Here is a 27,630-nt window from a genome sequence, read left to right as displayed (position 1 = left end):
CGATAAAAATAAATTACCAGGTACACACGGTGTTTATGGCAGGCGAACATCGAGCGCAATTATCAACAAGTTCAATCAAAAAAGATAAAGTAACTGAGATAATGTTGTAAACACTGTCGAGACAATTTTTTACGATTAATGTAGTCAGATATCAACGATCCCATTGGTTCTTTTATCGGCAAATACCAGACGAGTAAATATCAAATATACAAAGTCTATTGCTTAAATATTTCGGTTTATAAATCGGGTACCTCGAGATTTCCGTTCAGTCAGGTAAAGAAAATATTAAACAAAGATTTTATATTCGAATAATTTTATAAAGCTTTAAATTCGACAAGAGGGGAAAAAAGTAAGTAAACATACTTTCTTTCATGCTCCTTCCCTACTGAAATGAAGATTTCCATTCTGTCTTTTATATAGTTATTGTTGCTTCTCTATTAACAACTGGTATAACTGTGAGAATTATTACTACTGCTGCAGCCATCTGTATTACTAATATAATACGGCTGTCTCTACTACTTCTATATTTTATACGACTACTGCTATTATCAGTACTCGTTTTGATGGACACTTGCTTTGCTACTCAACGGCTCTACGTTCAATTCCTCGAAGCCTGTATATGCAAGGATCAGTGGTTATCCAACCAAGAGTCTATGTTGCTTCAGATGTGCATCTTTCCTTCATGTCTAAGACCAGTCAAATAGCGCAAACTTCTTGACCATCAAACGCACTCATGAACTTCTTATTGTTTTGCTGTTGTTTTTGTTTAATGCCATTTTTCAGTGCATGATTGGTTACACATGGTAACTAGTGTAACTGGTGGAGGAATAACCCGGGAAAACACTAGCAAGAACCACTGACCCACATGAAGCTACTGGCAAGCTTTCTCATATATCCACATTGACCAAGACTCGAATCCACCCTCACAGTGGTAAGATGGTAGTGATCGGTAAAGGAGAGCGCATTAGACAACTCAGCCACCCGGGGGCCGATGAATTTCTTGTCAAATTCACGTAAAATAAATAAATTATACAACTTGAATGCTGAATTGGTTTTGCCACACGTTTTTTTTTTCTGCGATTATTTATCTACAATTATTAGATTTAGTCAAAATGGAAAAATAATTATCGTCAGATATTTAATTTTATCTAATAGGCATTACGACTTTATTCAACTATGTTTATTTTTTGTCATTCTAGATGGAGACTTCTGCTGGCAAGCTGCATTGGGGTGTAAAACATGCCCTCTTTGTAATAGGTAACAACTTATTATTTATTTACTAAAAGATCATTAATTTAGCAATTAACTAATTAACTGAAAGACTAAAATATCCTATTCAAAAAATAAATCACACAATGCATCTCGATAATCTATAGACAGAGGATAATTAAAGCGTGGAGACAATAATCATTGATTAACAAAGCAAAGTTTTGTTTACAAGAAAATAATGTATAGTTTCCTAATGCTGTCGATATTTTATAATCTAACTAGGTGGGTGTATAAATAATTGTACAGAGACGGATTAAAATAGATAGTTTGCTTTTGCCGTAAGACTGTAACATACCTGTCATTGCTTGATAAACACCCATAGAGTATTGCAAACCAAAAAGAATTCACCGTCCGGACTGTGGAAAATACACCACATTCTGAGAAGGTTACATAGTGTACTTCATTTGTTCTTATGTTATTAATTATGCTTTTATTTTTCTATTTTTGCAGTTGTAGATTTTAATTCTTTCACTTAAACCTTTTTACTAACTGTGAGAGAGAGAGAGAGAGAGCCAAAGAGATTTTGACTACGGCAAATTGCTTTTAAAACAACTTGTCATTAAATGTTTGTTAAGGGTAAACATTATTCATTTTAGACTACAAATCAATGTTAAATATTATTTTTTTTATGATGGAGAAATATACCAAAATACTGTTTTCATTGCAACATTCGAAGGTCAATCACTTTATCGCATTGTCTCATTGATTTAAAGCGAGGCTTAGAGAATATGCTTAATGACAATAGGAAATACTCTGGCCTTTCCGCCAATGATCAGAAAAACACTTCAGAAATAGTATAGTAGTTAGCGTTACACGTTCATGTGTCTTGTTTACCCTATGACGTCTGATGAATGTAGTCTGTGTCACCCGACACCGCTTTGGTTTCCATTGCTATGTTGTTATTGTTGTTGTTGTTGTAGGGTTTAACGCCATTTTTCAGCACAGGATAGGCTGTACATGGCGGCCAGTATAAATGGTGGAGAATGAACCCGCGACAACCCAGGAAAGAACAACCGACCCAAGAGAAGCTACTGGCGAGCTTTCTCACATACCCAGATTGGCCGAATCTAAGACACGAACCCACGCAGACAGAGGTGAGATGGCAGTGATCTGTAACGATGAGCTCTTTATACCACTGAAACCACTCGCCGCCCCATCCCACCCCACCCCGCAATTGCTTTGTAATGGATACCCAACTGCAAATTTTATACGAAGATAAGACTTTCGGTAAGCGAGCCTGGTACACATCATACACAATTTAAACGATCAATACAGGTGGCGACATGACTTGAGGTGTTGTATTCCCGGCTGAAACATTTCCAAGTTTCTTTTCATCGAGCAGCATGAACTCATTTGAACTTTCCTTTACTGATCTGGTGCCGATCAAAGGGGTGGAGGGGGGTGGGTGGGTGGCGGCAAAGCCCTGGCGGTTGGACCAAACTGACAGGCAAGTTTCTTATCCGTTTTATCGACAGCTTGGCTTGGTGTACTTTGCTATCGAAATTGTTGTTTGTTTACGTTTTAACCGTCAATCTACAATAAAGTCAAATGTTAACTAATATTTGACCGTCAATATCGTAAATTCAAAGGTTTGAGAATGTACGGTTTACAAAATATATGTGAGAGAGTATCAGTCAAATGGAATCCTGTGGAACCAAGTCTTCATGTTGTAACTAAGCTTGTGTTCTGTTTGTATTTTCTTTTTTTTCTGCAAAGGACAAGTCTAAATCGAGTCCTTATAATGTCTTCATATCATAAATACGATGACATACTTGTATGCCCTCTTCCCTTATGTCAAGATCATTTCTTGAACATTTTTTTAAACTAAGGACAAGTTATTGGTACTGTGCCATCGTAGCATTCGTATCAAGGGTCTGTTCTTCCTCCAGGTTTATTTAATGTCTATATCAATGACTTACCTGTAACACAGTCGCGCAAGTTCATGTATACAGGTGACATTTCTCTCGAAACCCAAAGTCGCTCATTTGCTGAGCTTGAGGGTGTACTGATCAAGAAATGGCGTCTACAGCCAAGCGCAACAAATGCAGTATCCAGCGTCTTCCACCTTAACAATGCAAATGCGAACCGTGAGCGAATCAATGATCAACAAATAAAACACGACCCGACACCAACATACCTCGGTGTGACTCTGGACAGATCACTGACATTCTACAATCACCTGAAGAAAACTGCAGCAAAACTTAGCACTCGAAACAACCTACTCCGCAAATTGCCTGGCTCAACTTGGGGCGCTAGTGCACTGGCCCTTTGTTATTCGACAGCCAAGTATTGCGTCCTGTCTGGCTCGACCATCCCACTCTAAGTTAATCGATGTCCAGCTCAACAAAACAATGCGCATAATCTCTGGAACACTGCGTCCTACTCCTTTACGACGGATGCCGGTACTCAGCAACGTTCCTCCTCCACAGCTGCGTCGTCAGGAAGCAACCACAAAAGGGTTGACTAAGGTCTATGCCAGTGTGAAACTTCCACTGTAAATGGACATCACCTCACATCCAGCAGTCCGCTTGACTTCGAGACGCCCAATCTGGTTAGATCCTTTGCGGAGAATATGAGAGCTATTTCGGCATGGAGTGTCGAGTGGTCTTCAACAGATGCAAACCGCTCCCTTGTAGCTGAGCCATCTGTCTGCCCTCTTGGCTTCAACCTTCCACGTCATCTGTGGACCACACTGAACCGTTTTCGGACAGGACAGGGTCGTTGTGCAGTCAACTTTGTCGCATTGGGTCAGGCCACTAACTCTTCTTGTTGCTGTGGAGCTCTTCAGACCATGTCACACATTGTGAACAACTGTCCACTGACACGGTTCTTCTGTGGACTGTAAGCTCTGTACCTTGCTGATGATGACGTTGTTAAATGGCTGAGCACGCACTGCACACGATAATAATAATAATTGGATTCGTCTTTTATATACATTATACAGAAAAGCATTTCATACAGATTGTTTTCAGAAATTTTCCACAAATAGATTCCATCATGGGCGCCCCATATAGGGGAGGGAGCGCACCCACCCACCCTCACCTCTAAACATGTTTTATCCTACATCCGTAAAACTTTACAGCTGACCACTATATGCTTATACCTTCCACCCCAAAATAGTAAAAAAAAATAAAAAATAAAAAATTCTGCCGGCGCCACTGATTCCATCTTATTCAAATACTTATACCATGATGTGCAGGTGCGAAGAAAAAAGAACGTGATGTACATTTTTTTCTCGATGGGTTGTGTGGGTTCACATTAATGTATTCCTCCTTCTTTCTTTCCGTGAATAGATTTCTAAATGTAAAGAAATATTTTTAATCCAATAATTAGGGCTTTATTGTTTACGGCAACTAATTATCAATTCAAACAGCAATATTCATTCATATTATTAATTGTAATTAGAACTATCATGAGAGAAAAAGAGAGAGACAGCACAAGGAAGGAAACAAATTATTAAATTATTCGAGTATGATAGAATATTTAACTTTTCAAATAAATTCAAGCAAATTCGTTTATGGATGTTGTCTTGTATAGGAAAAAAGATTTGATACAGGTCGCCGAAACAAGGTAATGCGATACTGGAGCCAAAGCAATATCCTACTGACCTACAAGGCTTTGTGATCTAACACGCCCCCACATACCGAGATTGATTTAATTAAGTCGAAAATAGGGAGCTTGTTTACACTCCTGATTATATTTAATAATAATTGTGATCTTTTATTTAATCTCATATTAATTGGGAATCAGATTACCCACATGACGTGCAAATGCGAGCTTGTCATACAACGGGAAATACATATTAATATAAATTCGGCATGTCTAACTTCCTGGTGTAAATAAGCGAATAAAACCAAGTCAGGGTCCGGATCTGGCTCGCGGGCCACAGGTTGCACATACCAGATGTAAATATTAATTTTATCACACATGAAGAATTAACTAATTATAAATTTTTAAAAACACCGATTCCAAATAACGTTTAAAATTACAAAATATATAAAACCGACTAATTTATTTTGCATGAAAAAACCTGACATTGTGCATACGAAAATAATTACAATAAATAAGAGGCAAACTGCAACGTACAGCATGCATTTTAGAAGCACGTTTACAAGGGAAAAGAATACATAAACGTAATTAGAAGGGGAGAAGATACATTACGACCTGCTGATTGTAAATCAATAGCAACCAGGTACACTATGATTAAAACAGAATATTTCAAACACGTATCTACAGAAGAACAAGAAGATAATCGAACACAAGTATATTTTGAGTGACACGAAAAGAAACTTAAGACAATAATATTGCATAAAACACATTTTTAAAAATCGTGCATCCGTGGATAACCGTAGCTTCCAAAATGAAAATAAATTAATAATAATAATAATAATAATAATAATAAAAATAATAATAATTTAAATGATAAATTTGTGTTAAACCTACCATAGTTATAAAAAAATGTATGAATCCTGAAGTTTACACTTTCCTAATCTTAGCGGTAGACTGATGACCATCCTTTGTGAAAATCACATGCGTGGAATATAAGGTTCCATGGCGTCTCGTCGACTACGTTATTTCTTTATACAGACAATTGGTAAAAAGTTAGGCTTAAACGGGTGGTAGAATGTATTGTAGCCATTTCAATTAATACAATCTTTACGTTCCGCATAACAATCACTCCATAACCCTGACGATTTAACGCCACGTCATTAAAGAATTTTAACTTTCATTGATTTTCACTCAGTTAGCCGAAATACACTTCTAAAAATAAAATGTATCAACAAATGTGAATTGAATATCTTCTCTCTTTTGCGACTAAATGACGCAGCTCACTACATGCAAGTCAATACAATGTCCAAATACGAGGACATGTCCGCGATCTCATTAAATCGAAGTGTCAGTTTAAAAATGATTTCCTAATATCTGAAGCTTTATTTATTTATTTATTTATTTATTTATTATATCAAGTTGTGATTGGTCAATTAGTCATGCACTATCAATTGACAACATTGGAGATTGGAATTATCTCGGAGAGAACCCGTCTAACCCTAGAGAAGACGGAAAATGAAATGAACGGAGAGAGAGGCAGCGCTAAGTAAAACCAGTCTAAATTTTCTCTCATAACGTGTGTTTGTTTCCTTTCCTCAAAAAAATAATTATGGTATAAAAGCGCATCATGTGTACAACTGTTACAATACAAATAAGATTAATTCTAAAAACCAAATTAAAACTACTCAAACTAACCACAAGAATAACTCTATTTTTCAGTGCTTCTTTTGAGCATTACTTCAAAATCAAACTCCACTACTTCAGTATCTACCGCAATGACGAATGCAACAGCGTCCACGTCTTCAACATCCCAGGTAGCAACAAGTGCTGCTGCATCCACTTCGATTACACCCTCCACAGCCCAAGCCACCACTGGAACAACTTCAAACACAACTGTAGCACTATCAAAAGGCGCGTGTGATGGTGTGCCATCGAGATCTTTGTACCTTCTGTCTGCAAGCTTTGCGTTTGTAACCGTCATGCTATTCTAAACATCAACTGCCTGGTCCCTTTTAATTAAGATAATCATTTTCAAAAATAAGTTCCAGTGGGATTTGCGCTGAAAATATGTACATTTGTTGGAGACAAAATAAAAATTTTGGCCACATTATGAAACATGTCGAATGTTTATATCCTAACGGTGTTTGAAAATAAATCCAAACCTGTTCCAGAGCTAATGACAAGAAATTTCGGGTGGAGGTTTGGCAGTAAATAATGAAGTCTTGTTTATTAAATATAGCATTATTGGGCAAAAATACATATTTCGCACCAGAGATATTAGTATATAAAACATAATTTATAATGTACATTTTGTAGCTAGCTATAGGTTATATTTTTGGGGCCAGGCACGTCGCTGCTGTTTTGCATGATACGGCTATATTCTAGTTGAGACTTTCGTTTATGTTGTAATTTATTTTCCGAAAGTTATCCAATAGACTGTGCATATTTTATCTCACGGCTACGCAAGTGTAAGAACCAAGTAGTTTTGTTGGTCTTGCTGCTGTAGTATTGTTTTTATTTTATTTTTTATCTCTGAACTCGCACAGTTTTGCTGTTAGGATTGAAACTCATAACTGCAGGCTATTAAACTGTTCAAACTTGATCAACCCTCTAATCCACTCTGCCATCGGCAGTTGCCTATCACAAGGCTTCATTTGTACTTGTTCACATGTGTTATACAGAATCTGTGTAGTTTAAACCTTTTCTTTCTAAATTTAAGATCATACATTAATAATTCTCCTTTTGTCTCATTCAGTATTTACCAAATGTGCCTAAAATGCGTGGTGGATATATTCGTATTGGCTGTAACAAAATGACGTGTTACGTCTTCCTCTAACCTCGATCGTAATATTTTCCTTTTACTCACTGCTGAATCCATGATGTTTTATTTGTCACGATAACCATTGGGTTTATCCGTTAAACATAGTAGTTTGTTTACTGGAATACTTTATTAGCTTGGTCGTTGAACTAAATGACTGCACTAAAGTTAATGGTGTGTCATTATTAATAAACAATGGGCTTGTGTTAATGATGACAAATGAAAAACTGGCCGAAAATGCGCAAGCTATATACTATACGACTCTGTTTAGATGGATGCAGGTAAAATGTGATAATAACACGTAAGTAGGAAAGTAAGAAAATAAGACGTATCTTTATATTCACACCAAGTCCATACCATTTAATAAGTACCTGATAAGTTTGATGTATGGGACTGGAAGTGTAACCTATGATAACAATTATGTTGTCAAAATTTAACACATCTCTTAAATTCTTTAATGAAACACGCAGAATATTTGATGGTATTGAATTTTCATTTGACCTGTAGGATTGTAGGATTACGCAGTTCTGTTGATAGATAATTCTATACTAAGAACACGACAAAAAATTAAGTACACAAATGGACGGGTACACAAAGTAGTACTAGAGGAATACTGATTGCAAGACATAATAAAAATCTCAATAATCATTTATTTAAATACATTATTGGGAAAGTTTAAAACAATTGTGCGGGGAAATTGTCAGTTAAACAATATCATTTAAGACAAGCGTTTTTTAAATCAAATTATGCGCTGTCTTACAAGTTTCACGCATAAAATAAGCGATGTTAATCACCAACAAAATCTTCAGAAGCGGAAATAAACTTCTAAGATATACTTGAATATCGAATGTATGTATGTATGTATGTATGTATGTATGTATGATGTGTGTGTGCGTGTGTGTGTGTGCCTGGCTGCCTGCCTGCATGCATGCATGTATGTATGTATGTATGTATGTATTGGGTAACCAAGAGGCACCATTTTCATTTAGGACCAACTATGTATTGCAAAATTTATTGTGGTGAAATCGACAAGTGAATATGACTTACCATAGCAATATTTTTACTGTTGGTCGTTGAATATCAGTTTTCATTTAACACCAGTTAGAAAGATGCATAAACGTGTCTTTCATGCAAATCATTGAAGTAGTTCGTAAGTGGTAGCAACAACAAACTTGCGCTAACGGACAGATTGATGAAAGACAAATGATAAGTAACATGTCAGTCATTAGCTCTTCTGGCCTAAGACCAATAGAACTAAACAATCGGAATGTATCTCGGGCGTTTGGTTTTGCATTCAAAGGATTGTTCATGCATAATATCAAGTTTAGTTGTTTTGTTTCCTTTTGTATATTTTTATTATAATTTTTTTTTATATTATTTTTTGTGTGCTTTTGTTTGTTTATTATTATCAGAGGCATCTAACATCTCCATCAAACTTGTGAAAAGTTAATTTATTTATTCCAAAAGTGTGTAGCTAAAAAGAGATTTTTGTAATTACGTCGATATTACATACATTTTGGTTTTAATTTAAATACTTAAATAATCTGTGATATCATGTTGTTGTTTTTTTTTTTTGTTTTTTGTTTGATATTCTTATCCTACTTTTATCATGTTTTTCACACATGTCACTTTGTTTACTTCTTTCATCTGTCGTCTCGTTATTAAACTAGTGTTCTATCACCAGAAAGCCTAAACTTATATATTAAACAAAATCTTTATTCTTGTGCCTTAAGACCATTCCGGCGGCCTAGTGGTTAGAGCGTCCGCCTCGGAAGCGGGAGGTCATGGGTTAAAACCCCGACCGAGTCATACCAAAGACTTATAAAAATGGTACTAACCGCTGCCTCGCTAGGCGCTCAGCATAAAGAGGTTAGTGGTAGAACTGGTTGGCCTGGTGTCATGATAATGTGACTGGGTGGGACATCATGCTACGTGTCTGCGGCATGATACCTTAGTGCTAGACATCACTATAAACTACCACAATGCAGAAATCGTAGCAACATGACTGAAATTTTTTTAAAGCTACGTTACAAATCCTAATCACACACACACACACACACATATACACACACACTGTGCCTTAAATATTATATACTATTAAATAAAATTGAGACACTTCTTGTAATCTTCTGAAATACATATCACAAATGCAGCTATGACGAGAATCAACTAAACTTGATCATCCACTATTCGGTTTTGTCTCGGCTTCAAACTGAGTAGATTCTCACACTCAGAAACGGTAACCATATTGATATGCTGCATTTAATACTCTGTGTAAGGTCAATCAATGTTTCCCTTAAATCTCTCAACGCAGTATTTTTATCTCAAAAATCAATCTAGAAAAACCTCTAACATTTTTCGAAACAAAATTAGATCATATAATGTATAACGGTGAAAAGTGATCACAATTACAACTGGAATGAATGCTTCAAAACTATGACTTATGTGAAAGAATTTATATATTTTATCAGCTAAACAATGTATGATTGTCCAAACCCTAACCGACTTGTACATTCAAGAACGAAATGCAAAAGTCGTCATTTCATCCAAAGCTAAGAATTATATTTCCTTTCAAACAGAAACTGATGTTACAAATGCTTTATTAGCTCTGGATCGAAACACATATTTACCTCTGTTCGAAGTCTGAACAAGTAACCACATTAGGTATCGGGTTCAAATCTGAACAAGTAATCACAGTAAGCATTGGGTTCAAAGTCTGAAAAAGTAATAACAGTAGGTATTGGGTTCAAAGTCTAAACCAGTAATCACAGTAGGCATTGGGTTCCAAGTCTGAAAAAATAATCACACCAGGTATTGGATTCAAAGTCTGTAAAAGTAATCACAGCAGGTATTGGGTTCAAAGTCTGAAAAAGTAATCACAACAAGTAATGAGTTCAAAGTATGAAGTAGAAATCACAGCAAGTGAATGGTTCAAAGTCTGAACCAGTAATCACAGTAGGTATTGGGTTCAAAGTCTGAACAAGTAATAACATTAGGTATTGGGTTCAAAGTCTGAACCAGTAATCACATTAGGTATTGGGTTCAAAGTCTGAAAAAGTAATCAGAGCAAGTGAAGGGTTCAAAGTCTGAACCAGTAATCACAGTAGGTATTGGATATTTAGAAGAATATAACACGTTATAATTTAACGCTTAACCTTGGTGACTAAAAATAAATTGATAATGAATGTCACTATTTGGCCGTCTGTCCAATTTGTCCAAGAGAAAGTTCTTAGCTTTTTTAAACTTCATTTTTATGTTAGACCATGTGCTATTAACTTTTTTAAAACTCTTTACAACATAAAATATGTATACTCTGGTAAAATAATAAAAATAAGGTAAAAAAATCAGCATTGAAAATGTCCACAATTGTTACTATAGTGATATATATTGAATTTAGGAACACTTTGTATTTGTATACAATTCAAGAACCATTTTAACGCATTAAAGAAATGACCATATAAGATGTAAAGGCTCATGCAATATTTAATTGGTCAGTATGAATCTGTTATGTGACACGTAACAATGTACATTACTATCAAAATACTATACCAACTAAATACTTGGGAAAATAGACGTGAATGACGAATAGTTCATTTTTCTTGATTTGTGTTTAAAGAGCTACATATTCAACATCCACAGTATAATTTGTCACCACTGATAAATTGTTTTTCTCATATGCTACCTGCGTGTTGCCTGATAGTTATTTTCTTAAAGTTCTGTTCAAATCTTTTCCGTTCGTGAAAAGAGCGCAAGTCGTTTTGTAACCTGGATGATCCGTATGTGGGATGTTTCCTAACCAGTATTTCTTCACATGCCATATAAGTAGTGAATAGGGCCAATTTAGTATAGGGACAATATGAATGGAACAGGTGAGGCCACATCATGGTACTGGAGATTGGTAACAATGTAGCAAAGGGTTGACCTCAGTTGGGCGGAACACTGGTCTAGGTAGAGACAAATGCACTAGAGACATAGACATATATAACACATAGACATAGATTAATGAACATCAATCTATCACACAAACAACTATACAACCCACTAAAAAAATTAGGCAATAAAGCAAATCTTTTCTAGGCATATGAGTGGTCCTTACAAAGGGCCTTTGGGTTTCTTCTATTTTTATGCAAACCCAAAATATACTATCCACACAGAGGGAAGAGGAAAAAAAACCAAAACTATGCTATCCATGCAAACGTTCGCGAACGCATACAAACCCCAAAATAATATCCACACACGGGAAGAAGAAAACAAAACCAAATATACTATCCAGCCAAACGTACGCGAACGCATACAACCACACACTCTACTATCCACACAAAAGTCCGCGAACGGATACATACAAACACACACACGCACGCATCACAGAGGGAAGAAGAAAAAACAAACCCATAATATATTATCCACACAGAGGGAAGATAAAGAAAAAAACAACAAATATAATATCGACACAAACGAACGCGAATGCTTACAAACACAATATCTACTATCCACACAAAGTACGCGAACGCATACAAACCCCAATTATACTATCCGCACAGAATGGAAGGAAAATACACCCCAAAATTACAATCCACACAAGGGAAGAAGTATAAAAAACCGAAATATACTATCCACACAAAAGTACGCGCACGCATACAAACACACACTCTACTATCCACACAGAAAGGAAGGGTAAAAATATAATATTTACTATCAAAAATACCCCAATATTAACTATAAAATCCCAGTATCTAGTATCAACACAAACGTACGCGCACGCATGCAAACACAATATCTGCTATCCACACAAATGTACGCGAACGCATACAACCACACTCTCTAATATCCATACAGAAGGGATAGGAGAAAAAACACACTCTACTATCAACACAAACGTACGCGAACGCATACAAACACAAAAATACACATACACACGCACACACATACACACACACAAATATACACACACACCACAGAGGGAAGAAGAAAAAATAAACCTAAATATAATATCCGCACAAATGTACGCGAACGCATACAAACATTCAATACACACACAAACACGCTCACACACATATATCAGTAATGGTGTGTGTGTTTATGCACGTAGGCTTTGTTTAGCTTAGCTAAATTAGAAGGCATCTTCATAGGTGAACCAGTCAACAATGCATGGTCAGACTGGAAACGCCTCGCTTTATATGGTTCAAGCGTGCACGTGATAGAAAAATAATCCTACGATTTTTGTTGGGTCGGAATACTATAGAGTTGATTTTAAGGTGAGGGATAGAGAGAAGTCAAAGAGCATGCATAATGATAACAATTGAAAATAAACGACATACACGTTTTTTTCTTCAAAATACAACATTTTTTTTCAAACAAACGATAACTAACCATAAAACATTTGTTTCAAACGAACAAACAAACAATTTTTCAAGCAAATAAACTATTTTTGACAAGGTTGACAAAGTGTGAAGTGAAGCAAAACGTCCACTGATGGAAGTCATAGGGCCATTGATGTACACTACGTTTCCTAGCTAAAGACAAGAGATCGCTATATGTAACAAGACAATCGGATGGGATTTGGGATCTACAACCGAACACTTCTGATGGTGATACAAATACATTGTTTAATAACGAACAACTTGAATGAGCAATATTAATATGTAAGTATATATGATCCAAATATTGGATCAATTGACATAAAAAAGCATGGACTTAATAATGAAAATCCAAATAATTGACTTTACACAGTACAGGGACAAGGGGTGTATGATTCACAGTGATTTAACAACGAAACTATTATTGTATGTTACTCAAATAGTAACACAAGTGTAGTATTTTACTCATATAGTAAAAAGTATTCACCCAAATAGTGAAATTATGTAAACAAAAGGGACAGCTATATAAATTACCTTTACCGTGCCAAAAACACAATGGGTTTTACAAACCCCAAAAATTAGCCCACGGCTGAAAGATTACATGTATGGAGTTACACACTGCGTAACCAGCACAATCGGCTACCAGTCACACTGGCCAATCAAGCCGTTAATATTCCAGGTTGGTCAATCAAGCAATCAGCACCCACCAATCTCAGTCAGCAATGCCCGATCAGCTGCTACTCGACCAGCAACACTGTTTACTCAGCTCTACGGCTGATGTGGTTCAGCTTCACATCTACTATTGTGCATCCTGCCAGAAATATGTGTCCTGATCTAATCCTGTTTACATAGTAGTGTCGTATGGGTTTTTACAGTCAGTGATTTTGTGTTCCTATTTGCTTTATTTTGGTGTTCTATATAGTTTTCTACCTTTGTTCGATGTGTACCATAAACCCTGCCACTTTTGATTAATTTTGTTTCAGATAATACTGAATAGTTCTGAAACGCTGTATGCTACATTTTTGCATTTTTGTTCAGGTTGCATTTCGCTTCTGCACAGTGGCGTACTAAGGGCCATTGGCGCACGGGGCGACGATGATGGCCGCACAAATGATTTTGCAGTCTACCTCACCTTCGTTAGACGTTACTGCTTCTGCATTAACTTTCTTATTACTCTGTTTGCTGATGTAGCATTGGATGCATACAGATTCGACTGCTTTGCTTTGGTGTTCTAATTAGTTTCAATATATACCGTGCCTAGATAACCATATAGTATGTTTTTTGAATGGTCAGGTGCCAATGATTGTAGGACACGGTGTGAGTGTTACTGCTGTGTATATTGGATATTTCCTGATCATATTTAGCACCGATATGACTCAGTAAGATCGACTGTGTAGATTGCGCAAATGTGTTGCTCATATTTCTTCTTGAAAATACTATGTTCAATTGTGGCCGTACCACTCCTCTCGCAGTTTTGTCATAGTTTTTAGTTTACTGCGTAATTGTTGTTGTGTTGGCAATGCTTGTCTTCAATGCACGTTAGATTTGTCGATCTAAGCCCAGTTGTATCGTCTTCTTCTTGTTCCTAGTTGTGCGATTTTAAAATCTATTTTCTGGGTGGGGCAGAACAACTGCATACCTGGCGTAAACAAGTAATTTATCGATTGCACAGCCCTCCCGACTGGAAAGATAAAGATTTAATAAAACACTGGCGCACTATTCTGTCTGGGCATATACTAGTGTAATCTCTCCTTCCTTCTTTATAATTCAAATCACCCAATCCCATAAAAAAACACAATATGAGATTCACAAGTATGTATTTGCAATAAATTTTGTATATCTACAAGATTTACCCATGTCCAATCTTTGAACCGGAGCCAATATAAAGATTTTAAAACTGACGCTACATCGGTCGACAGATAAACAGAGAAGATAAGTGTACCAGAAGATTTGAATAAAGATAATTGTTGTTCTTCTTCTTCTTGTGGGGTTTAACGCTATATTTCAGCACACGATAGGCTATGCATGGCGGCCAATATTAATGGTGGAGGAAGAACCCGGGAAAACCCCGGAAAGAACCACCGACCCACGAGAAGTTACTGGCGAGCTTTCTCACATACCCACGTTAGCCGAATTCTAGACTCAAGCCAACGCAGACAGAGGTGAGATGGCAGTGTTCCGTAACGGAGAGCGCTTTAAACTACTCGGTCACTCAGGGTCCCTGAATAAAGATAAAGATTTAATAAAACACTGGCGCACTATTCTGTCTGGGCATATATTAATGTAATCTCTCTTTCCTTCTTTATAATTCAAATCGCCCGATCCCATAAAAACACAATATGAGATTCACAAGTATGTATTTGCAATACATTTTGTATATCACAAGATTTACCCAGGTCCAATCTTTTAATCAGAGATAATATAAAGATTTTAAAACAGACGCTAGATCGGTCGACAGATAAACAGAGAAGATAAGTGTACCAGAAGATTTGACAAATAATGGCGATCTGAAAGGTTGTCTCAGATAAGTATGTCGTCCCGGAACGTTTGAAGCAGACGAGTATGTCGTCTGCCATTTCAAGTGTATATTGAGTTAGCTCGCTTGTACTTGGCATGGGTTGTAGCTTGAAACACGATACTTTAGAACACAAAGATAATGTTTTAAGATCATGTAGTTGTATGTGCATGGAGATCAATAAATAAAATGTAATTCTAAATGTGAAATTTAAGACCGCACACATTTATATATGATACAAGTTTGAAGCAGATGAATCTGTCGTCCGCCATACCAAGAATATATTGAGTTAGCTCGCTCATGCTTGGCTTGGGTTGTAGCTTGAAACACGATTCTTTGAAAAACAAAGATAATGTTTTAAGCTCATGTAGTTTTATGTGCATGAAGATCAATAAATAAAATTTAATTCTGAATGTGAAATTTAAGACCACACATATTTATCTATGATTCAAGTCTTGCGTTGTGTTTCTTTTTTTGATGATGGCTAAGTAAGTCACCCTTTGGTTCCCAGATGTATTGCCAAAAAACATGTTTAAACTAGTTCTAGCGAGGAGGTGCATAAGACGTGTCCTGAAATAATTACCGAGTTCCGATCCATAACCAAGTTCAAGGTCATAATTACATTATTCTACTATGTAGAAATGTATTACCCGGATCTTGAACGGCCCTACTGAGAAATTATTATTAACACCCTCAAACAGTCATCCAAAACGCTATTGACGAATGTTTTATATAGTGTTAAAAGGCAGAAGAATAAAAGGTTAAGATGAAATTTTCTTATTTGGATCAAAACACTTATAAATTTGCTAAGCACTTTCTATGTTAAAAAGTAGAGTGGAAACAAGCCCTGTAAAGTAGATGCATGATGTATGAGGCGTCGTAGCGGACAAAAGCTGGTCCAATCAGACCGTTGCCGTTGAAATTCTAATGTCAGATGTCCAGAATTCGAATTTCGACGTGTTGTGTTAAAAATGCTTGACCTGAAAGTTTCTATGTGGAGGTTTTAGAATTAGTCACTTGAATTACACGGCGATGGTTGAAATTTCATTTTCATACGTCGAGAATTCTAATTTAAATATTGGTTCCAAGAGTTTATGTTGAAAGTTCCATTTCATATGTTAAGCATTTAGATTTAATCTGTTGAATTACACAGCGCTGGTTGAAAATGTGATGTCCAATGTCGAATTTTGAGATTGTATCTTCATAACTACACGGCGGTTGTTGAAATTTTAATGTCATATGTCGAGAGTTTCAATTTAACATGTTGAATTACATTGATTGTGCTGAAAGTTCCATTTCGTTTGTTGAGTTTTTAGATTTTGTCTGTTGAATTACACACCGGTGGTTGCACATTTCATTGTGCTTGTCAGAATTCCTATTCTTATATGGTGAAATGACGTTTTGGTATTAAAAGTAACATTACACAATGTCCACTTTAACAATTCAAAATGATATAGAGTATTAAGATACACTATTCGTATTTTCAATTATGAGGCGCCATTACATTTCATGCATTTGCAGTTTGAAAGTTAAAATTTACAGGTCGATAATTACTATGAATTTCTTCGCAAGAGGTCGCTCTCGTGAATGGACCGCCTTATTTTAAAACAAGGAGGCGGCTTCTCGTTGCTTTGAAATTCAGCAGAATAAAATATAAATACTCGCTACATGAAATGGAACTTTTACCACAAACAGTTGCATACAACATGTGAATTATGGATTCTCGACATATGATATTGAAATTTCAACCACCGCTGTACAACGTCGACATAGGAAATAGAACTTTAAATCACCAGTGTATAATTCAACATATAAAATCTAAAATTTCGATCAAGAGAATGGGACTTTAAGGATATGCAGTTTGACGCAACACGTGATATTGGATTGCTCAACATATGACATCAAAATTTCAACTCCAACTTTCTCATTAGACAAGTTTTTGTTCCCTACGGCGCCTCATAAGATAGCCTCGTGCATATGCACGCAACCGGCTCATTATGGAACTGGTCCGATATATTGATGATATAAGACAATATTCAAGTTTGCATGGTTTGGAGTGGTTTAATATTTTACCGTATGTAAGTACAAGGAGGTCCTTTCGTGCCGAGGCAAGTAAAGATCCTTGTTCAAGGAAATACCAAGGAACCCTACACGAAGGTGATCAGACGACGGGATTTGAACCCGCCCGCTTCTAGGTGCGAGTCCGACAGGCTAACAACTGAACCACTACGGCTGCATTCGGAGTTTAATCGAAATCCAACTCGACATGTGGCCTTCAGGTTGGAATTAATGCCAACCAATCACATGCAAAATTACCTCATTAACATGCGTAGATCTCGCTTCGCATTAAGCTTTTCTGAGATCTTAATTATTTAAATCTTTCGAAATTGTTTGATCATCGATATAAAACTACCATCTATTATAACAGAAGCAGCGGTATCATTGTGGAGCTTTTAAAAGCCGGTTACCGTGACAGCTTCGTGCAATGTCAACACAGTATCATACTAAGATTCCTCCAATGGCCACACAGGCTGAAATTGCACGCGTGGTCGCTGATGAACGACACCATTTTCGTATCGCACGTGCTATTGCCGATGAGACTGTTGTGCATGATCCTTGAACAATCCAGAATCACAAGCGCATCCGTGATCTTCAAGATTACTGGGCAATCGTTCCAAACATATACAAACCAAACAGAGACACTGTGAAGCGTCTCTCGAATATGCGTGTAGGAATCGGCAACTCATTCCTGACAGTGCTGTTAACTCCTTTGACTGGAACAAAGTCTTGCAGCAGATTCGACTATGCATGGCGAGAAGCGCATGATACAATGCTGATTAACTATTGCTAAGCAACACGGATGGCTTAGTGGTGAGGTATCATTATGTGCGGATAAAATATTTTCCCCAACTGGTGTACAGGCACAGCAAGCACAGGTGTAAAATGTTTCTATGCATAGATGTATTTCACAGTTAATCGCGGACCATGACTTTTACTGCGGTGGAATTAACTAAAAGCCACAGCGTGTAATTACGCCAGAACCGGTCTGGACAAGCGCTTATTCTGATTTGAGTTACTTATCTGCATATAATTGTAACATCAATGCGAATTAAATTTTTTATTTCCTACAAAAATTATAAAACGAAATTCCTAATAGTGTGATAAATAAACTAAGAATTGTATCATAAGTCATAAATGGTACATATTACTGTATAAGCAGGCCTTAGATTTGATTAGATCAATATCCTGCATGGTCCGACATTTTGGTGTTTATCGCACGTTACTTTGCCGCTGGAGCTACTTATCCTCTTTCACATTCCAACATCTTGGTACCTTCTGCTCGATTAAATTCAGCATATGAAAAGGATGTCTTGCGTTGTTATCGTGGTTTTTAGTTTAGTTTAGTAATTATGTCTCTGTGATATTGTGTCTGTATCGTGCTGTCGCTGGATTTTTACGAGTATCTCTCAGAATTCAGAAGGATCCTCTCATATAGCAGTGTTTCTCCAAGTAGCGACTCGCTTGGGGAAAACTTGGATGGTCGGTTATAACAAAAATAACCTTTACCCCAAAATTTACCAACCCTTTCCTTTTCTTCACAAAGTATGTGGTCATTGCAATTGTTCTTGTATTTATTTGATTTTCTTCTCTTATCCACTATTTTTTTAAAATTTCATTTTAATGCATGGATCGAATTGACGCTAATATAACATAAACCTGTGTATCCCACCCAGTCACAGTATCCTCGCACCAGTCCGTCCAGTCCTAATAACCTCTTAATGCGGAGCGCCAAGCTAGTACCATTTTTATAGTCTTTTGTATGACCTGGCCAGGGTTCGAACCAGCGAACCAGAGACTTTCCGCACCCGAGACCCGGCGCTCTAACCACTTAAGCCACCGGAGTGGTCGGCAATGAGTATACAATTATTAAAGACATGAGCTCGAAGTATAAATATACATTATGTAGCGTAATACATATGTTTTGTTTGTTAGTATACAAGATACGAGACAATTGCTGCTAATGCTACTACAAGTACGTCAGTTCTCACCAAGTCTTACTACTTATCATAGTAGTAGTAGTGGTGATGGTAGCAATTATCCATATGCTATGAAATACAAATAATACATATCCTGTATGTTTCTTTCCCACGAGATAATAGACATGCATACTTCTGTACGCAGTGTGTGATAAATGTTTCCCCATTGCCAATAGCACCTCATGATCTATCCTTTTTTTTAAAAGGCAGAACTTCAGTTATCACCAACAAGGAAGTGAAAATGCTATATATTTTCTGAATTGTTTGCCAAAGTTGGTACGAAGACGGGACAAAATGCGTAAATATGTTTTTCTGGGACAAACTGTCAATAAGTAATATAATACGACCACCTTATTTAGAGCCCAAGTTCGTCAGTGACTTGTTTCCAAGTAATACCCTCTCTCTCTCTCTCTCTCTCTCTCTCTCAGCTTATTTATACTGTTATGGTATATTGTCCTAACCATCCGTCAATGTGTCAATGGCCAAACAGCTTGAAATGAGATAGGATGAAATCAAATTAGCAAAATATGATCTGAAACGTCATACTCATCAGAGTTTAAATACGAAAGCATTGTCATTTATTACTCGCATCTATTTAAAAAATTATTGTTCATGTAAACATATTACCTGGCGATAAATCTTCCATCGAAGGTTTGTCATATCATGTCCAATCCAAGCATTTTCATTAATTTCAGGAAGGCATTTTACTTTGGACTTTTTCGGTGCAAAAATACCTACATTCCGCAAAATTCCCCAGATCTACTATGTTAATATCATGGGTTTCAGAAAGAAAACTCTCTTCAAAAATTAAGTAATTTTTTATACCTTCTAATTAATAAAAACCGGATTAAAGTAGACGGGGAAACCTAATTTCAAAGACTAAGGACCCTTAAGGTACTACTCCCGTGTTTTGCATTTTACACAGGGTGAATTTCTAAATAAAATGCGAATCGCTACATTTAACTTCTGGGGTCATGTGTTGTTGAAAGCAGAATCCAGGCGTGCTTAGTTTGAATTCAATCAGTCTTTTAAGCTTGTACTGTTTGCCAGATGCCCTCAAGTATATAACTCAATGATAAGAACTGCGCTTGAATTCGAAATTATGAACTCGAATAGAACTAGAAACGATTGTTTGGTATGAAATTAGATTAGCCCGTCAGACTTTCGTCAGTTCTTTTTATGAAAGACCAGTTCAGTTACTCAGATATAAGTATTTGTAGGAAAACAACAAATGCCAACTTAAGGCTTGATGGGATGCAAGTCTGCTGATTAACAAGCTGGATTTAAACGGGTGCGGATTGCTTATTACTGAAAAATATGATAAATACTTTATCTAAATGTGCTAACAGTCTTGACATATCAGAATGATGTAATTCAAAATATCTTTAAATGAATTCACAGTAATTCGAAAATAATTACTAAATCAAACCGTATGAGCAATCTGGGATTCCAATGAATAACTGAGATTAAAAAATAAATTAAATAACCGAGATTAAAACAATTTTCAGTCGGTTACCCATTATATGAAAAGCTAAGACGCAGTCTCAAATAACCATCTTGAAGTGAAATCTTTCAACACGTTCAAGTGCTTTAACAGCTAGCCAATCAGGAACTGGGTTGCCTGCATTTTCCTAGTAAGATCCCATTCAATTCGTCATTAAAATTCCTTCTACAGCCTCCAAGGTCTAAAGGCAAAATTCAAATGTTTATCCTAACCTGAAACTATAATGTGGTTACTGAAGCGAAATGACCTCATCCAAGAGTACAAATCAACAACTATATGGTATTAGCTATTTAATATGTAATTTAGTTAATGATATTTTCATTCTATAAACACGAAATTAACACACATAATAAAGATATACATTACAATATGTTGTCTATGCGGATCAACGCGGATCACAATTTGGGTGTCTTTATTATCCACTTGCAAAGACATTGTTCGGGTCTTAACCTAGGTAAACGTTGCTCTTTCACCCATTTGGTATTCAAATTGTCGTACCGTTATGAATATTTAATGTCATTATTATATGCCATATGGTTGTATCCGATACGCATCCTGACTAACAAAGTATCAAATTAGATCTTCACAATTCTAACATGATAAGAACAACTATACCCTATTGTCACCCCGACTTTGTTTTGAATTTAAAAATTACTCTTACTTATATCCTAACCTTCGACCCCCATGCCACCATCGTATGACCACAGCATGTTTCTTCTCTATTAACCTTTTTACATAGTTATGTTGAATGTGAGGACCTTTTCCATAGTCATGTTAAATATGATGACTTTGTGCATAGTCATTTGAAAATGAAGAGTTTTTGCATTGTTATGTGAAATAGAAGGAGTTATGGCCCCTTTCGTCTAATACTCTCTGTTAGAAGAGAATTTGTTTCCTGTCTATTTTTGGTCGAGATACAAGAGTTAGATTTAAGCATTCTTGGTATGGATTTAAAGGTAATTGTTTATTCGTTAGAATATGAGCTGATGGTGTGGTTGTCTTTGTGTGTATCGGCAACAATTAACAGTGAATAATAAGGCCTTTTTGATAATCCGGAAGTTAAATCGGTGTTTCAACGTACATTCTTTGTTTCACGAGAAATCATGGCTCTGAATCTCAACATTCACCTTTGTTTTCGAAGATAACAAACGAACGTGAAGAATGGATCTAACAATATTATTAGACTTTCAAAACTTGAAACAAATACATAAATCCGTTTTAGCTGGACAACTAAATGATATGTCTGCGTCTCTGCATTATATATTACAGACACGCAAAACTGAAAGCCATCCCTCATGGTTATATTGTCATATCATGTTGCTGTGCACGAGACAAATTGGTGATCGTGAATTAACCAAGCTTTCCTTGAAGGGATACTTTAGGGCTAAAGCGGAAATTTTGGAAAATTTGACAGATTGGTGTGAATCGATTGTATTCAGACGTGGGCATGGTTTAGACTCGTTAGAAGCATTTATATACACGTTTTTATTAAACGGTGTCCTCGATCTATTTCGTTGTGGATTTATTGTGCGAGTTTATGTTGCGTTGATAAACTGAAACGAGACACAGAAAGTGTCAAGTCAGATTCAGATTTTTCAACACAACATAGACGAGCTCATTCCAAATCAAAATTGTACATATTATTACAAATCAATATTGTACAGATCGCTACAAATCAATACTGTAATACTGATATTAATCAATCATCATTTTATTATACATTGTACTTGAATTTTACTTTCTTTATATTTCAATAAATGCTTTATCATTAATGATCTGACAAACTTGTGATGTGTAATGTACAAGTTCCAGGTGATGTTTTGTTTAGAACATTTCGGTCAAAACGTTACATTTAAGATGCGATGTAAACAGAAACAGAATGTCATATACCTTTGAAAATGTAAGAACAAATATAACCTGATGATGCTACTGGGTTGCAGTCGACTGAATTCTTCTTCTTCTTCTTCATCTTTAGCTTCAGCTTCTTCTTCTTGTTATTATTAGTACTGGTATTATTAGTATTATTATTATTATTAACATCATCATCATCATCATCATCATCATCATCACTATTATTATTATTATTGTTATTAGTATTATTATTATTATCGCGTGATTAAATAAACCTTTCGAGAATACGTCTCAGTGTAAATTAGGATTTAAAAAGTGTTTCTAATTTTTATGAAATCTCACGAAGGAAAACAAATTTTCTGTATTTTCAGGTGACAGTTTGATAGTGGGATTGGAAGATCTGCAAGCCTAAATTAAAATATCACATGCACTGTCTTCACTGCCAAATTTCGGTGAAAGCTATATTTACACCTTAGAAACGCTCACATTATTTGCATTCTATTTTATGTAAAATAAATCTGAGAATTACAATGTACAGTATTTATGATGTATATGTGCTTTATTTATCCCGCAAAAAGTACATCTCTCAAACACAATGATCAATTTTCGACATTCAAGACCAATCAGGGCATGACTCATTCTGTCCTGGTTTGTTACATAATCTTTCCAGCTATGTATTGTATACTTTAACATGTTATTAACACATTTTACATCTAAATTAATTTGTTTTGATAGTTTTCAATATTTGAATTTTGATGGAAGAAATTCGTGTTCTTCATATCACTTGAAAACGTTCCTACCAAAAATACTGCCATAAGAAAAATCACGTTGAAGTTTTGATATACACAGTTGAATATTCGCATCAATACTGTTCTAAACCGTTTTAATAAATGTTCATTTTGCATGTTATCTCGTCTTTACAGTATCTTTATTAGTCTGGCAAATTTAAGCTTTCAAATTCCAAAACCTAGCATATTACGTAAATAATTATATATTGTAACTGAAGATATATCATAACTATAATATATATATCATTAGCATAGAAATATTTAAGGAATGCAAACTGCAATATACAATTATGTGTATTATTCTTGAAACTTCCCAGATGCCAAAGGGGTGCACGTTATAGCCATTTTATTACACTCGCACCATTGCATGCTGATATCCTTTTCTACGTCTCTTTCTTCTTTTCTAAACAAACCGGAGAAGACCTCCTCAGACGACTAGTAAAGAAGGAAAAACTTTGACGTTGATGATACAATCAAAGTAGTTCTGAAAGTATGTGTTTTCTAACTTCATTTTCATTTTAAAAACATTAACCATAAATCGGATTTCTGAAAATTTACAGAGAGGACCAACTAAAGACATCATCTGGACAACAGGATTTATTGTTTTATTAAATTGTTAGTACAAATTATAAACTTATTTGAAGTTTAATATACGTATTTAATTCTATTTACAACTGGAAATTAAAATAATTATAAAAATATTGAAAAGTTTTCTTTATCATATATTGACAATTAATTTATACGTTTCCAAAAATATGTAGGACAAAACTGAACATGCATGTCTTTATTTGTTTTATTTTTTCTTACTTAATGTAAGGCGGCCTGTCCATAAAATCAACTGAACCATGATGGCTGTTTGCAAGATAGTTCCTAACTAACCAATATGATAATCAAGCGCAGATAGAAAAATATTGTTTAGTATCGTTTAAGGGGAGCGAGAGGGGTCTGTGGGACGGAGTCCCTTGTGATATTCCAATTCGTGTATTTTTAGCGTTTCCAGGACATGGTGGTGACTAACTATAAAACAATTCAACGCAATGTCAAATCAGTGATGCTCAGTGGAACAGACACCTGAAGACACACACATAACGTGGAACATATGCGGCAGGTCTTATAAATGTTTTTGTATACAAGTTGTGTATATTAATGTTAAGTAGTTGCTGATACCTCACCCTATAAACAGCTACGCAAACTGATACAACAAATTATAAAAACTAGGTCCTAATTGGTTCCCGCTATGCAAAGTAGGTGCATTATGATCCGATTCTATCAAGAATTTCCACCAATTGAATCCCTACTTAAACGATTTGGTTGCATCCACCCTATGGAAGTTTCTAGTTTGGGATCTGCCCCAATCGAAGGAAACAATTACAGAATTCGTAGAGCTAATTTTGATAAATACGGGGGGAAATCCATGGAAGCTATAACAAAGAAAGAAGGCGGACAAATTCACAAACCCTCGATTGGATCCAAACCGCCCTTCCTCAGATCGTTTTGACATGGATGTTCCTATGGGAATTTCTATTCTGGGATATGTTAGACCCCAAAAAGAAGTATCGATGAAGTTCGTCAAGAGCTATCTGAGAAATATGAGGGGTTCTTGTGATACAGGCAATATAAAACCGATACAATTTGGAACGAGGATATCCACGTGTTGTAAACGGTTTCTAGCTTGACACCACTTCCAACAGCACAATAAGTTTAGAGAACATTCGCTGGGCCAATTTGGAGATATGGGTCATACAAATACAACGGTAGGTTGAGCTAAAACATAGGTGGCAAGGGGATTAAATCTTACGTATACATATAATCTTTAACATTCCCTACTTAATGAACTTTGACATGGACATTTCGTCTCTAGCGATAATATCGACCCACAAACGGAAGAATTTGGTGGAGAGGAATGAGCGAAAGAAAAGACAGCTTCTCTGCACCGGATATGAAATGCATGTGAAACGACTCTAACAACTGTTTTTCCTTGCTGAACCCTTTCCTACAGGAACTTTAATTTAGTGCCTCTTTAACAGTTTTAAGAAAGCGAGTGGCTCCAACAGTAGCAAAAGTTCAAAGACAATTCGTTGTTCCGATTTCAAGAAATAGTTAACTAAATATACGGTAGGTATAGCAAAGCCCACAACGAGATTATCGCGTAATTCCATGTATGAATCCTACAGTGCACCCCTAAAAAGATTTTGGCATGGATCGTTCTATGACATTTTGTATCAAGGGATATGTTAGACCACCAAAATTAGTAATGAGAATGTTCGGTGACAGCAACTGATCGTATTGTAGAGGAAACAATTGCTTGTTGGTTTTAATTTAATTGTTTGTTTCACTTCACGCTGTAATAAAATTTAAGACTAAAAAATTATTAATTACTCTCGAATTATATCTCCTGTAAACAATACAACTGCATACTCTGACCATGGGTTCCAATAGACTGGTATAGGACATGAATGAATCAAATCTATGTTTATACACACTTGTATTTGACCTAGATTTGAACCATTTGAAAGGAAAATTTAAGTCTAATTATAAACAAGACTGAGCCTAGAATGTATCAAACTCAAATGCTTTGTAAACATTCTATATAAATAGAATGTTTACATAGCTAACATTTGTCCATGATTGTAAGTTGTAAAAGGTCCATATTTTTCAATATAAGCACACGCTGTATATAAAAGTCAACCGATTTCGAGAAAAATGGAGCCAAACATATGGCATGTATCGCTCCTTGTAAGGGGATGGTATCTTACGTATATATCTGAGCCATAGAGTCCCCTCCTTAGAGAATTTTGACATGGACCCTTCATTTGATTTTAATATCTAGCGATGCTGTTGACCACGAAAGAAGTCTTGTTGTCGAACGGAATCAGAGAAATAAGCGATTGTTATGGGTACCTGAAATGCAGGTACATTGTGGATAGACTCTAACAATAATCTGTACGGAATTTCTATTTAATGGATGTTGACTTTCAACGACCTTTTGAGCGTTTTGATGTATTGGTATGTTCCAACAGTTGCAAACCTTTATCGAAAATGAACAGATTTTGAGAGATATGGAGCTAAATATATGGTACGTATAACAAATCCCATAGGAACAATACTAAATAAATCCTAATAATGATACTTCAGTCCACCCCTACAAAAATGTCGAAATGGATTATTCCTGGCTATTTTATTTCGGGATGTGTTCGTTGAGAGCAATCAGAAAGTGAGAGTCGAGGATCTGTATGGATACCGCCAAAATTAAACCGGTACTGTGTGGAAATAGTTTATCTAAACTTTGCAATGTGTTAACCCCAAGTTGCAAACTTTTGATTTAACCCCATGTTTAGCATTTTCTAGATAGTGATATGTGGCAATATTAGCGAAAAGTGGAAGAAAAATTTTTCAGCCGATTTTGAGAGAAAAAGGGGGTACATATGAGCTAGAAGTTTAATGCCATTAAAAATGTTTACACTGACCTTTGTTTGAGATTTTACCGCTGTGGATAAAAACTAGTCTTGAGAAATATCATCGCGAGGATTGATCTAAGTAAAGGGCAACTTTAAGGTACGGGGTATGAAAATCACGTGAACTTTTATCGATTCTATCACCTTTTTAAAAATCTCAACCCATGCGTAGAGAATTTTGTTTTCAACAGTTCTTTCCCAGTGACTACTCGAACAATTGCAAACGTGCATCCTAAAGCCGATTTGGAAGAAAAGGAAGCAATATATATGGCTATGTAAAACAATGACCACAAGGAGGTAACCCGTTGAATTAATGTATGAACCCTACGGAGCACCCATAAAAAATGATTTTTTAAAAATGGATCGTTCGTTAATATACTTTGCATGTCACCGGCTGTAAGAAGATGAAAGCTGTAGTATAAATATGAGCCCTTTGAAATCGTACCTCTGCGGATATTTTCGATTCACAAAAGAAGTCCTCACGAAA

At 35.9% G+C, this 27,630-nt stretch overlaps 1 protein-coding gene and 1 long non-coding RNA gene across 2 annotated transcripts; both read left to right on the top strand.

Annotated features, from left to right (window-relative positions):
- Positions 1–168: 168 nt before the first annotated feature.
- Positions 169–9,323, top strand: LOC149798039 (uncharacterized). The gene is made up of 3 exons (XM_089963129.1): positions 169–273; positions 1,200–1,257; positions 6,538–9,323. Exons 2-3 carry the CDS (start codon positions 1,200–1,202, stop codon positions 6,807–6,809), a joined length of 330 nt encoding a protein of 109 aa, XP_089819255.1. The 5' UTR covers positions 169–273; the 3' UTR covers positions 6,810–9,323.
- A 3,633-nt stretch (positions 9,324–12,956) lies between these two features.
- On the top strand, positions 12,957–23,809 carry LOC149798038 (uncharacterized). Its single transcript, XR_016421574.1, has 2 exons — positions 12,957–13,278; positions 23,272–23,809. It is a non-coding gene; the product is annotated as an uncharacterized LOC149798038 (long non-coding RNA).
- Positions 23,810–27,630: the final 3,821 nt, after the last annotated feature.

Source organism: Sinohyriopsis cumingii, chromosome 6 (genome assembly GCF_028554795.1).
Source record: "Sinohyriopsis cumingii isolate HCF-2022 chromosome 6, ASM2855479v2, whole genome shotgun sequence".
In the NCBI taxonomy this organism is placed as follows: Eukaryota; Metazoa; Mollusca; class Bivalvia; order Unionida; family Unionidae; genus Sinohyriopsis; species Sinohyriopsis cumingii.
The sequence above is the reverse complement of the archived record's forward strand: the minus strand, read 5'-3'. Positions and strand labels throughout refer to the sequence as shown.